Consider the following 13430-nt stretch of genomic DNA (forward strand, 5'->3'; position numbering starts at 1 on the left):
GCGCAGGAGTTGATGGTCTACCTCTGCCTTGGTAAGACGCTTTACTGCATGTGAGTTAGTTTTTGAAGGCACATGTAGACCAGCATCTCCCGTTGTCTGTGAGCTAGAAATCGTGTTTTTGTCGATGGAGTTCGGTGGTTTCAAAAGGAGTGGTGCAAAACAAGTTTCCTACGTTTCGACAAAGCTCTCTCTCTCTCTCTCTCTCTCTCTCTCTGTTAGGATCTGTTCTGTAATGTTGTCAGACTCTGAGAATAACAATCTGAGCCTGTCAGAGACAAACATCTGATCACGCTCGTTTGCCCTCGGGGATTATGTTGCAGTCGGTCCAGCCTGTTTCGCTGCCGCAGGCTGAAGCTGCGTACAGAATCAATTACAAAACTTCTGTATGTTTAAGTCATTTCCACCCTGAAATATTGCCCGGGTTTAAAAAATACAGGAATTAGCCTTCAAGGAAAAATGCACAACAAACCTGACCCTGAGCCTTGACACATGTCACCAACAGCTGGTGCTTCAACCTCGCCTGACTGTTTAAAAGGCCGCTTTCCCCCTTAAATTATGCACCGCCTAATTTATGACGCCTTCAGGGAGAGACGTGTACTTACAGATGATGTAGTAGTCCTTCCCTCTGAAGAACTCCAGGCCCCACAGATTGGGGCTGAACTCCTGAAACTTCAGGGTGAACTTGACGTCCTGGTCGGGTTTGACACAGTTGAGGAGCGGCGTGTCGGCCTTGGTGATGGTGCAGCTCTCCAGCTGCTCCCTGGGCACCATGTACACCTTGTAATACTCCACACCGTCGGCCACCCCGCCGTCCACGCGGGGGCACACAATGTCCAACTTATCCCCGATCTGGGGGTACAAAACCACGCCTTGGCCTGGCACGAATCTGAAAGGAGAAGAAAGAAATGAGCCAGCTGCAGAGAAGCGATGAGGAGTCATTCATTATGCATTTCAGATTGGAGTGTTTGCCATCCAGCTCTCTATATCTCACCAAAAAAAAGAGACGTCGGCTTAATTATTGATGTGGTAATTACTGATTGTGTTCATTAATTTTAGATGATGGCGGATAATGGTGGAATGTGTGCTGTGTGTGATGGATGTGCGGTGCAAAGTGACCCCCATATCTGACGAGGAAATCTCCGAGCTGTTTTTTCTCCAGCGTTGCAGAGAGGGAGAATAATTAACGGGATAGATGAGGAGAATGCGCCGCTCCTCCCGGATGCGAGTGGAAGGCATACAAAACAGAACGTAAAAAAAAAACAATAACAAAAGAGTGAGCGACAACAGGAAGAGCAGCAGAGACACGCACAGAGCTGGAGGGGATTTGTCGGGGGGGGGGGGTTCAATTTCCCTAATTTCTTTCTGAAAGTAAAATAATGTTGCCATTTAGTCTCCAAGAAGTGTGATCCCCCTGCAGCATGGCACACACACACACACACACACACACACACACACACACACACACACACACACACACACACACAGCTGAAGCTCCAGTAGGTGTGTTCTAAGTGATTATCCACAAACGAGTTGGATGATCGGTTAACGGTACGAGACGTTTTTTTAAGCATTAATACCAAACGTTGATGGTGAGGATTTCATCCTTTTTATTGTCTTAATGTGTCAGCGATCGGATGCACTCAGAGATGAAATCAAACTTCTGATGATGTCCAACTGAAGATGTTTGAAGAAGCAACCAGACGATTGATGGATTCATAGATCTCATTATCTGAGGATTTATTTACAGCCGAGGTCAGCTGCAGGTTCCAGTCTGAGTTTAAAGCAGGAGATTTATTTTTAATTAGTAATCAGGTTGTTCTTCTTGGCATGAATCCAAAAACCTTCTGTTTACACGTTTAAACAACGAGAAACTGAATTAGACCAACTGTTGCTATTAATCCTTTATTTTCATCATATTTCAGCTTTTATATTATTTGAATATTTATTCCTCTTTTAATCTTCATTTTGTCTTTTTTTATGTGAAGCACTTGATGCATTTAACTTCCTTGCGTTCATCACTATGAGCTGATTTTTCTCCTATGAATGCTGCGATAATTCATATCCAAAGATGATTCAAAACGTGGATGAACTTTGACCCTAACCGATTAATTGTTCCACAACTTCCTTGATTCCTTCCCTGTGCATTACTCGGCCATACATTTGTATGAAACACTTACTAAAAGTCTCTGCAGGCCGAGCATCCGAACGTGACCTTTGACCCTACTTCCTGGAAGAAAGCACAGCTCACATCCTCAGCTCTGTGCTGTCACAGTGACGACTGAACGCAGCGTAAAGCTTTTGACTTTATTTTTTCCCCCTGACTACAAAGAGCGGCACCGCGGGGCAGCAGGGGAGCCTGCACACAGGGATGCGACGGTCGAGGAGGCACAGTCGATTCATAATTAACAAAGAGTGCTAAATGAAATAGCAGGGGGAGCATAATGAGCTTCATACTTATAAACATGGAGGCCCCGCTCGCTCTCACAGAAACTGTATTTCCTCTTTCTCTCTGCTGTCGCTCAAACGTACATAAACAGACACATACATTATTTCTCTTCCTCCTCTCACAGCGTGCAACATCTTCAGCGCTCAGGGCGGAGCATGTGCACAGGAGAGCACACGCACACACACACACACACACACACACACACACACACACACACACACACACACACACACACACACACACACATAAACATGCGCACAAGAACACACACGCGCACGTAGCGGCTAACTAGGCCGAGCGAATATTTCTTCCTCCCCCTGAGGACACACTCAGCTGCACAGTGTGTCCAGTGACACAGGGCGAGAGAGAGAGGGAGGGCGAGAGAGAGAGAATGTATGTCTTTGCATTCTGTATCACATCTGTGTGTTTGTGTGCATAAAGGGGGGGGGGTGATAATGTGGTGTATGGTATGTCTATGCATTAACCTCGTGTGTGTATGTGTGTGTGTGTGTGTGTGTGTATGTGTGTGTGTGTGTGGTTGGAGGGATCCACTCATGCGTGGATGTGGTGAGCATGTGTGTTTACACAGGGGTGAAAGCAGGCATGCGTGTACTGATAAGTGTGTGTGTGTGTGTGTGTGTGTGTGTGTGTGTCTGTGTGTCGGTGCATTAGTGTGTGTGTGTGTCTGTAGCAGAGCTTGTGGTGGCTCTTATTCATCTACAGAGGTGAATCTAGAAATGCTTCAGTAGATCTCACAGGATGAGCGGTGAACAGCAGATCTGAATAGAACAGATCCACATTCTCGTTTTTAACACTGATGAGAGAAGGAAGGTCTGAAGATTGAACCCAAAGCAATACAGAAGTCAAAATGTGACATCACAGCCCGCTCTCGTGCACACACATGCAGGCCAATGAGCACGCAGGACCTACAGGTGGATTCTTTTATTCTTTTCTGATCACCACCTCCATGAAAACAAGAGCGTCTGAACTCCCTCCCTGCTAGCATGAATGCTATCCGCACAGAGAGTGGGCGAAAAAGCAGGAGATTGTTAGACTGAACCTACACACATGGGGAACACACACACACATACACACACACAGAGATATGCCAGAGCTAAAGGAAATACCCTCCTCATGTGTCCGTCTCGTTCGGTCACAGCGTCTGTGTGGGCCTGCTCTCTGAGTCACTCCTGTCTGAGTACGATATCTGGGATCATGGCGTCCGGCTTCCTGCTCTTTCACTCTCTTTACTAGTCAAACATGAGATCTGCCTTAGCCAGGGGCAAACCAAAAAAAAAACACCATCCTCTCCATTCCACTGTCGTGTTCGAGCCAGCTGATTTACAGCAAAGTGCCGCATAATGAAAGCATTCAATAACTCTGACAGAGGAGGATAAAAGTGTGGTTTCAGTGTGGGTTTATCGAGGAGCTGCCAAGGGGCTGATTACGGCTAAATATGACTTATTCTGGTTTGTGTCTTTGTAAAAAAGAAAAAAAAAACAACACAAAACGAAGGAGAGAGGAGTCGGACTTGATTTTCCTCCCCGCTGTGTGATTGGTTGATGGGTACATGTGTGGAGGATGCAGCTACAACATGGACAGACAGGTCGAATAAAGACACAGAGAGAGAGGGAGTGGCGCACAACAAATAGAAGCCTGCCCTGCCGTCTCATGATTGTAAATGTGTTTGACCCCCCCCCCCCCTTTACCCTCCTCCTCCTCCTCCACCGGGCCCCCCACCCTGCTTAAAGGCACACTTGGCCCTTCACCCCTCCCCTCCTCTTCCTCAAAATAAAAGCCTCCTTCTTCTTTAGGAAGACGACTCCCCGCACCATAAATATTCCTGCAGCAGCAAAGAGCAGAGAGCCGTTTATCACCGAGGGCTGCTGCTCGTCTGGACGCTAAAAGCATCAAAGGCTGATGAATCAAAATGGAAGAGTGGAGAGAAGAATAAATGAGTTGGATTAATTCACTTTGAGTCGTTTGTAAGCTACACGTTCGATTCATTAAAGAGAATTAACCTCTTAACGGCCACGATCGACTCCTGGGGGAGAGCAGGAGAAGTTACATGCACATGAAAATATACTGAATATATATTTAATATTTGATTTCTCTAAACAGCTGACACATCCTGATGTTTCATAAAGTCTTCTTTAGGTTGTAAAAAGTGAAATATCCGCTTCATAAACCGACTAAAGCGGACTGAGGGGGAGGGAGAATATTTAGTGCACACAAACACGTTGAGAACAAACACGATGAAACAGGCTATTCCTCATCAAGAACAGGATTTACACTTTCTCATCGGACTTAACGAGCCTTTAAGAAACGTGGAGTTACATTAAGAATGTTTAAAAAGGTGTAAAAGGTAAGAGCTTGGTTGTAACACAGCACAGAGACGAAGCTGGTTGTGGATGAATCGACATGTTGATTGTCTCTGAACGGAAATCTGTTTTCCAAGATGAAATCTTTTAAATATATCAAAAAACATTCATATTTTGTGTGAGATGAAACTTTGAGACACTCTGGACTTAGTAAACATTTGTTTTACAAGCTCAACAATTATTCGATTAATTGCACCGTTGCACCGTTTTGTCCTCTCCTAAGCTGAAGGCCGAGTCAGTGACTCTGCAGATGAAAGCAGCACAGGACTGAAGGAAGCAGCTGCAGTTACAGTAGCACTCCTCTTTTCTTCCTCCTCTCATCTCTCTGTTTATCTCTCTGCTAAACAAAACACCAAAAAACTGTGACGACACCAGAGGAAGAGTTTACAGGACCGAGCTGTGATGCCCACCCCCCCCCCCCCCCCCCCCCCCCCACCGTTTCTCTCCTGTGTGTGTGTGTGAGCACGCTGTCGGGCCATTTGGTGGAGGGTGAGAACGACCACAGGTGCTGAACTCTTTCCTCAACATCTCCACATCTGGGTCAGAGCCGGAGAGAAATAAACAAATAAAAAGTGTTTATAAAGCGAAGAAGAAGAAGAAGAAGAGGGTAGAAACGGACAGCTGCAGTTTCCTGCTTTTTAAAAGCGGGGACTTCTGTCCGAGATGATGTTCAGTGCTGCTAAATCTGAGCTCTTTCAAAGTTGTACGTGCCAATCTTGAGTTTCCGACCAGGTGAAAGTGACAAACTGAGCTGATGGGACGCACAGGTGGGTGACACTCAGGGTGAATCCTGCAGACTTGAAAGTTTACCGCCTGACATCTGCTCTTCTCGTTTATCCTCTAACCAGCTTTCTTCACCTTTAAGTTTGGTGTCTCTCTTAGTGTGTGCGCGTGTGTGTGTGTGTGTGTGTGAGTTTGAGAGAGTGTGTGTGTTCGGGGGAGGAGAGAGGAAACGTTTGGGGCAAAAGGAGCCAAAGGAGGAGGAGGAGGACTGTGGATCTACTTCCTGAGAGGTTACGACCGCTGCATCTGTCGCCAGTAAAAAAAAAGAAGAAAAAAAACATCTCTCAAACTTTTCTGCGTCTTTTGGTCCCTGCACATCTCCACGTCACCCCAAAGCCTCCGTGTAGATACAAAGCAGATCCCGGGTGTAATCCCCCCCCGCCCTTGTTCTCTTCCTGTGGCCCTGAAGTTATAGGAACACAAAGTGAGCCGAGAGGAGGCTGAATATTTACTGCCCATCAAGAGCAACTGTTTGACTCTGAGTCCCAGCTGCAACGCACGGATTCATTAAGGCGGCAGACAAAGAGGCCAAGCCGAGGCATAGTGAGGGTTAATCCACTGCAATTCATCTCCGCGCCTCGGCTTTCGCCCTCTGTCGGCCGAGGGAGACGGAGGGGACGGATGTCTTTACGCTGAGTGTCACCCTATCCCCCCTCTCGTCCTCTCCGGTTCTGTCTGCCTTCGGCCCACCTTTCATCCAGTAATCCAGGCCTGTGGGATCTGAGCCGGCCTAGACATAATTACCCTCCTTCCCCCAAGGGGCCCCCACGCTTTCTTCTCTCGCTCCCTGATTCATTTCTGTCGTTTCTTCCCTCCTATTCTTTCACTCGCACACAATCTTAATCATCAACTTTTCTGATCATTAAAAAGCCACGTCAACCTCCATAACCCCGGCAGGGTGAGCTCGCAGTCCAACATGGCAGGATTTCACTTTCTGCCTGAGCTGTCGGTCGATGTAACTAAATTAAAACAACTGATCTTTCTCTCTCGCTCTCTCTCTCTCGCTCTCTCTCTTTCTGTCAGCTGAAGAAAAGAAAAGGAAGAAAAGAAAATTAGAGGCTCCGCAGGGGGTTCAGGAAAAGGAGGGATAGCTGGAGGAAGAGGGGAGGGCATCGTTACAGCACAAGGCCTCGTCAGTCATTCATGATGGAGCTGCATCTCTATGCACGCCCTCCCCACCCTCCTCCACCTCCTTCCCTCTCTCTCTCTAACCCCCCACCCCCCCCCCTATGTTCACAAAAGGACCCACAGAGGTGCCCCCGTCGCTGCCCGGTCACAAAGGGTCTTTGGGCTTCTATGTAATCTCTTAATGAACTGCAGTGGAGGAGAGGCAGCGTTCCTTTTACATAAACCATGTAAAGCAGGCCTCGCTTTTGTTTCTCCCTCCCAACTACAAAATGGATTACCAGAAGAAGGAGGTGTGTGTGTTGTGATGTGTGTGTGTGTGTGTGTGTTGGGGCGATCAGGGGGAGGAAGGAGGGCGAGGTGGTGGGGTCATTCTCTTGTTTTTTCTCCTCAGAGGTTCATGCATAAGGGCAGTAGAGTAGTAAAGCGCAAACAACAATGGGGTTTAATCGACACAGCCGTGGGCCCTGCACAGGGAGTTTTCTCTTTTTTTTTTTTCTAGATGCACACACTGCAAACACACACACACACACATTGAGTGTTTTTTTATCCTCTCCCCCGGCCTACACACACAAAGGCATTAGACTGGCCCGCAGCCTTCACATTTCTAACATTCATCCTTCCTTGAATAGTCAAAGAGGAGGACGAACACAAACTAGCAGAGAGACAGAGAGGCAGGAACGACTCGGGCTGTGGAGCATATTGCTGACCTGCTGAATAAAGATATTCACGCTTTGGGGTTCTCTTTCTGCTAGTGAGGAGGAATAACTGGCTCACACACACACACACACACACACACACACAGGCACCACGAGGACTGTCAACAAGCTGTGAAAAGGAATGATAAAAACTTTTTTGTGTGTCGTTTATTCAGCCGACACTCAGAGACAAGCTATTTATCGGAGCTGAAATGTGTGAAAAATGAGAGGAACATTTTCCATCCTGGTCTCAAAGTTTGTCATCAACATCTCCGGCCCCGTAATGGAAAAAAAACTAAAGAGAACAAAGAGCGCTGGAGTCAGAGGACTTCATGTGAAATGTCCAAACTATTTTTAAAGTTTCTAAGAAAGATTTATTTCAGCCACAACTTGAACTACAAACTGAATTTATTGTTCTTTCTCAGCTCGTTAAAAAAAAAAGGAGGGGAGAGGGAGGCACAAAAGGTTTTTTTTTTTTTTTTTTTAATACCTGCACAGAAAGAGGCGTCTGCTCACACAATGATATCACTCTGTGGCCTTTTACCTCTGAACTTCTCACCCAGACAGAACGCAAAGAATGCACACATGCACAATGCTAATTCCACCGGAATGCCCGCTGCATTTGTGGCAGCCCCGAGGCCTATATTTGCTCCGAGGGACGCACTTTCTTCCCTTTCTTTGTTTCTTCCCCCAAAATCAAAACTGACACGCCAAGTAGAATGACATACTAATTTGCTCGGGGTGCAGCTCTAAAATGGAGGAGGTTTCATGCTCTGGCTCTGTGAGAAAGGTATTTAAAAAAAAAAAAAAAAAGCAAATGAAAGAAATGACTTGTTGGGTTTCATCCTTATATAGAAGGAGAGCTCTGCCTGGAAGCAAACTCAACTATGTCTATACATAGCATGATATTATGAAAAAGAAAATATTCCCAGCAGTGTTTATGTTTGCTGTGATCTGCCACTTTGCATCGGCTCAAGGCTAAAAAAAAAAAAAAAAAATCTCCATGCACATCAGACTCAAGCAAAGGTTTTCAGCTTCAACCAAATCGGCTTTGTTTTGTCTTCACGGGGATTCTATTCAGGCCAAATGGTGATCAAATGGCACTGAATACTCAGTCACATTAACATATCAACTCACAACATATCGGCTATGTGTGACACACAGACATTTGGCCTGGAGTATAGGTGCACTTAGAGCCACCTCAGCAGAAATCCACCTTAAAATATTCGTTTTTAGTGTCTTTAAACGAGTTCAAAACGTGAATGAGAGCGTCATTAGGTGCACACAGATGGTCGTGACAGTCAAGAGGCTAGAAGGCCGAGCGTGCTGCATGCAGACACCCAGAGCTCTGCCCTGCACACAAACGCAGCAAATCCTCCTTCCACATATCCTGAATTACGTGACACAACAGACAAACAATGCGTGAGCGCGCACGGGTACGCACACCACAAGTCAACGCTCATTTCCAGCAGTTAAACGACACAACAATAGACACCTGTTAGACCATCATAACGTCTCCATTGTGAGACATTCAGGGTGGGGGGGGACGGGCGACAGAGAGGGGCTTTCTGCCTGTACAAGAGCCAAAAGCGGAATTATTGAGCGAGTTGAGAGTTTGGCCGTGACGAAACGGCCACAAAGAGGGGCGCCCCCCGCCGGGCTGAGAGCAGGGTGTCGAGGAGGAGAAAGACACCTTTTTATCAGCAGAAAAAAAAAGAGTTCAACCGCCTTTCTTGGCCTGTTGGAATATTCAGGAGGCGAGTGGAGGGAGTCGATGATCTTGAATGGGTGGAAGGGATACACAAAAAGGCAGGAAAGGGAGAAAAACATCTTCGAGGGGCCCGTGTGAGCGCCTGATTTCTTCATAATCACCCACCGGCGGTCAACCCGCAAAGGACTGAAATGTACATATCCGCTTCTACATCCAGGGGCACAACATGGTTGGAGAGAGGCGGATTTACTCCAAGTTTTCATCTCACAAACAATATTCCCAGCCTAATCTGCCCTCAAATGAGCTCATTGTTTGGTTGGTTATTTAATTATTTGCACACAAAGTGTTGGGAGCCGAGCAGAGCATCAGAGGCCCGGAGCGGGAGCGTCCCAGCAGCAGCTCCATGAAGCCTCCGCCTAGCTCGTCATGTTTCCATTTTCTCTTCAATTCCTCTCATTAATACAACCATCAGAAGGCAGGATAAAAATAACATCCAATAATATTTGATCCTCTACAAACACAACTGTGAGGGAATGAAAGGGAATGTTAATGAGCTCAAAACGGCTTCAAAGCTCTGCTATTTTTACCAGACCTGTTACAGCCCGGTGTGATTTATGAGACGCCCGCTCCAAGTTATTATTGAGGGAGGAGGCGAAGCGGAAAGTCACCTTAAAAATCCATTTTAGAGCGCTCAAACACGATGGGCCATTATTCCAAAAAAAATACAGAAATAAACAATAAATAACAAATAAACAGTAAATTGCTGAAACTGCCGTGCAGTCTCCTTGTGAGGCGGGTTTGTAATGTTGAGTGGCACCAGAACGCACGGCCGAGCGGGGCCTCGCCGTCCACTGCGCGCACAGGCTACGTATTCCCCAACGGCGACGCACACGAACGGCAAATCTATCAGTTATGCACTAAAACAACGAGCAGCGACACAGTTTTCTGATTCTTGACACATGTTTGGATGATGTCTCCATTATTTTGTATGATCCTATGTGGCTGCTTACAGGAATAAACACTGAGTGTGTGCCTAAATGGTGCGTGTGTGTGTGTGTGTGTGTGTGTGTGTGTGTGTGTGTGACGGGTGAGCGGGTATGTAGGATTTTAAATAATGTACTCTGGGAAATTCGGCAAACCAAAGATGAGCAAGGCTGTTTTTATTTAGATGAGAAGAGCAGGCGAGGATGGATTTAAATTTCAAACCACGCAACTGCACCAACTCTTTGTTCCAGAAAATGTATGCTGGACTGAAGAGCTGTCTCTAAAATACGCATTCATCTCAGCTTCGGTTATTTTACACACACAAGCCTGAGGCGGCGAGCAAAGCAACATTAAAGTGGCTGATTTTTCTACGGAGTCTGGCATGAGTCCGTCTCCACACGGGAGAGCGTACACTGCGCTACGGGGGCCAGTAATCAGCGCGGCTTGTGTGCTCCACTTACTTGGTATTTGTTGTGTTCCAGTAGATGGACTCCAGGATGAGCGCCCGGCACAGGTCCACTTTGAAGGCAATAAACAAAACTCCGAAATAATATCTCCACATCGAGTCCCCCATGGTGCAGCCTGCGCGCCTCCGGGTCGGTGCTCAATCCTCCTCCAAATAAAAAAAAATATGTCCACAAAAATAAAGGACAAGCGTTCCGCGGCAACTGCTTCACCTTATATCCCGATCCAGAGGGGATACGCACGGACCACAAACCCCGATCAGACGCGCGAGAGCATCTCCAGAAGAGAGACCTGCTCCAAAAACCAAGGGCGCACAGCAGCAGTTCATTCAGCAGACAGTGCGTGGATATTCTCCCGTGTTCAGAGCGCAGGATTCAACCCGCTGTTATACATCCCTCAGAGAGAAAAAAGTGGCGGTGTCCGAGGCGGAGCGGGCGGCAGATGGAAATCAATACAAATATAAATCCCCTGCGTGATAGTCCAGCAGTGCAGCCAAAATCCAGATCATCAGCAGCAGCAGCAGAGAAAAGCACAGAGATGGCTGGTGGTGGAATGGTGAGATATTCCCCTTTCAGCTGGTGGTGAGCAACAAACTGTGGGTGACAGCAGCAGAAAAATGAGAAGGGCGAAACAATGAGGTCGGATGGTCAAAATCAAGAAAATGATAAAATATGAGAATGAAAGAAATCAAAGGAGCTGGAATGGAAGTTCTCATACTAGTAGAGGTCCCCAAAACAATGCAGGCGCTGCGGCTGGCTCCCAGAGATCCGTCCCGCACACAGCGTATAGGGATGATGCCTCAACGCTGCTCCGAAACCTGGATGGAAAGTAACTGCAAGGGACCGCGACTATTTGGTAAGGCTTGTTTTGCCCAGGCTCCGCCCCCGGCCGCAGCTGATTGGTCCCTAGTCAGTAGGAGATCTGCTGTCAGTCAAGAAGGGGAACTGGTTCAGTGGTGACTCGTGGTGAGCGAACTGGGAGGAATTACGCACGAATCCCGTTTTTATTCAATAAGCAGGTGGAGGAAAAAAAAGACTAAATTACACTAAATAATAAAATAAATAATAGAATGAAATGCCAGTCATCATGTTACATGTTTTACTTTGTCTAATTACACAAACACTGAGGGATTCCTCTTCATGTAAAATAAGCTTTTGGAACTTAAAAAAAAAACTTCATGTAAAAAACCCCCCACAATTTTTACCCCTCACCCACAGATAATAACGATGACTTCTCGCGTGTTTGTGATTTCTGTAACCCCCCCCCCACACACACACACACACACACACACACACACACACACACACACACACATTAAAACCATCGGGGGGACATTTGCTCACACACAGGGCTGTATAGTCACAGAGCCACAGAGCTGCATGTGTCTCCATTGAGTGCAATACAGTGCAGGTCAAGTTTTTCCGAAAGACACGAGCGCCCACTAGCGGATAAATCTTCTTTGAAGGGCTGAGACACATAAAGAGAAACTATCGAATATATTAGATTTCACTCCTAATTTAAACTTTAAAACTGTACAGTTTGATTCAAATCTAATACAACAGAATATTGTGATTATTTTAAATCATATAGTCACGTGAAATGGAGGGAAATTCACATGTTCTGTTGACTTTTAATAAACTCATCATGCATTGTTCCACATTTAAGGAATAATCAAAATCAGTATTCTCGACATCGCTCGGCCTCGCGCATTGTCCTCTTTAATGACTTATTCAACATTATTTTAAGATGCACTAAAGGGCCTTCAGAGTCTTAATTGAAAGGGACCACATTGACACTTGGAGCAAACTGTGAACTTTTAGTGAATAGCCTCTAATTTGACGCACACACACCTCTCACTCTCCAGCTGCAGGTTATACAGCCCAGGGTGCGCGCGCGCAGGTAACGTGTGAACTTTTCACACTTTCCAACGACTTAATTCGATCAGGTGGTTTCTTTAGAGGCCGCCGCTGTGGATTGGGGGGCTGATTGTTTGCTTAGCTGATAATCATGATGGTAGGTTATAACACCGGGCAGATAATTGAGGGCTCCTATCTCAAACTCTTCTCTCCTTTTTTCTTTTTGGAATCAACACCGAGGCGCAGCGAGCTCTCAACACACCGGCTGGATGTTTATTGCGGCAGCGTGAACTTTTTAGATTAATTTCATTCAGAGGCGGCTGAAAGGAAAATGTATTTAACAGACTGACATGTGCAGAAGCCCCTGCGGAACTTTCTCTAAATATTGAAGTGTTTGGGTTTCTTCCCTGGCTGCAGCCCAAGGAGAAATCCTTCAAAGACATTAGACCTATAATATGTAGCCTTAGTGTTTCTATGGGGACGACTAGGATTGTCTGAAATAACTTTTCAGACAGATTTTGAAAGTAGTTTTCTTGCGGGTTTTTTTCTCTCTCTCTCTCTCTCTAGAATCTGTTCATGTGTTTGTGTGGAGTTTAAAAGTGGCTGAAAATGCCTCAGAAATATTTTAAATTCTGACCGAAGATATTATAGGATCATTTATCTGTTCGATTTTTAAAGGTTTAAATAAAGGTTTAATGTCTTTGTTCCAACTTAATATAACTCTTTAAATTAGGTTTTTTTGCTCCCTTCATTCGTCTCCGGGTGTGGATGACATCTCAGAGGAAGTTTTTTTGAAGTTTCTATATTTTTTTTTTATTTGAATCTCTTCCTTCCTGCCTCGCGCGGTTAAAAACACGTCAGTCATGCTGCCGTGGGACAGATTTTCTACGGAGCGTCTTTTCCTGCATATGTGCCCGATTCACTCACACACACACACACACACACACACACACACTTATCTGTGAATCTTAGAGCTTGACA

General features: G+C 46.0%; 1 protein-coding gene across 2 annotated transcripts in view; it reads right to left on the bottom strand.

The window, feature by feature from the left end:
• efnb2a (ephrin-B2a) overlaps nt 1-11428 on the bottom strand; it is a 30873-nt gene extending 19445 nt beyond the window's left edge. Inside the window, exons 1-3 of one of the 2 annotated variants that reach the window (XM_061054001.1) lie at nt 11311-11428; nt 10590-11186; nt 603-886 (exon numbers count right to left, since the gene is read on the bottom strand). In XM_061054001.1, the coding sequence (XP_060909984.1) occupies nt 603-886; nt 10590-10702 (397 nt within the window). In that variant the 5' untranslated portion in view covers nt 10703-11186; nt 11311-11428. Of the gene's footprint in view, nt 1-602; nt 887-10589 lie in introns of both variants that reach the window. The other variant, XM_061054000.1, reaches the window with a different exon arrangement.
• Nucleotides 11429-13430: the final 2002 nt, after the last annotated feature.

The sequence above is a fragment of the Labrus mixtus genome, chromosome 13 (genome assembly GCF_963584025.1).
Source record: "Labrus mixtus chromosome 13, fLabMix1.1, whole genome shotgun sequence".
Taxonomy (NCBI): Eukaryota; Metazoa; Chordata; class Actinopteri; order Labriformes; family Labridae; genus Labrus; species Labrus mixtus.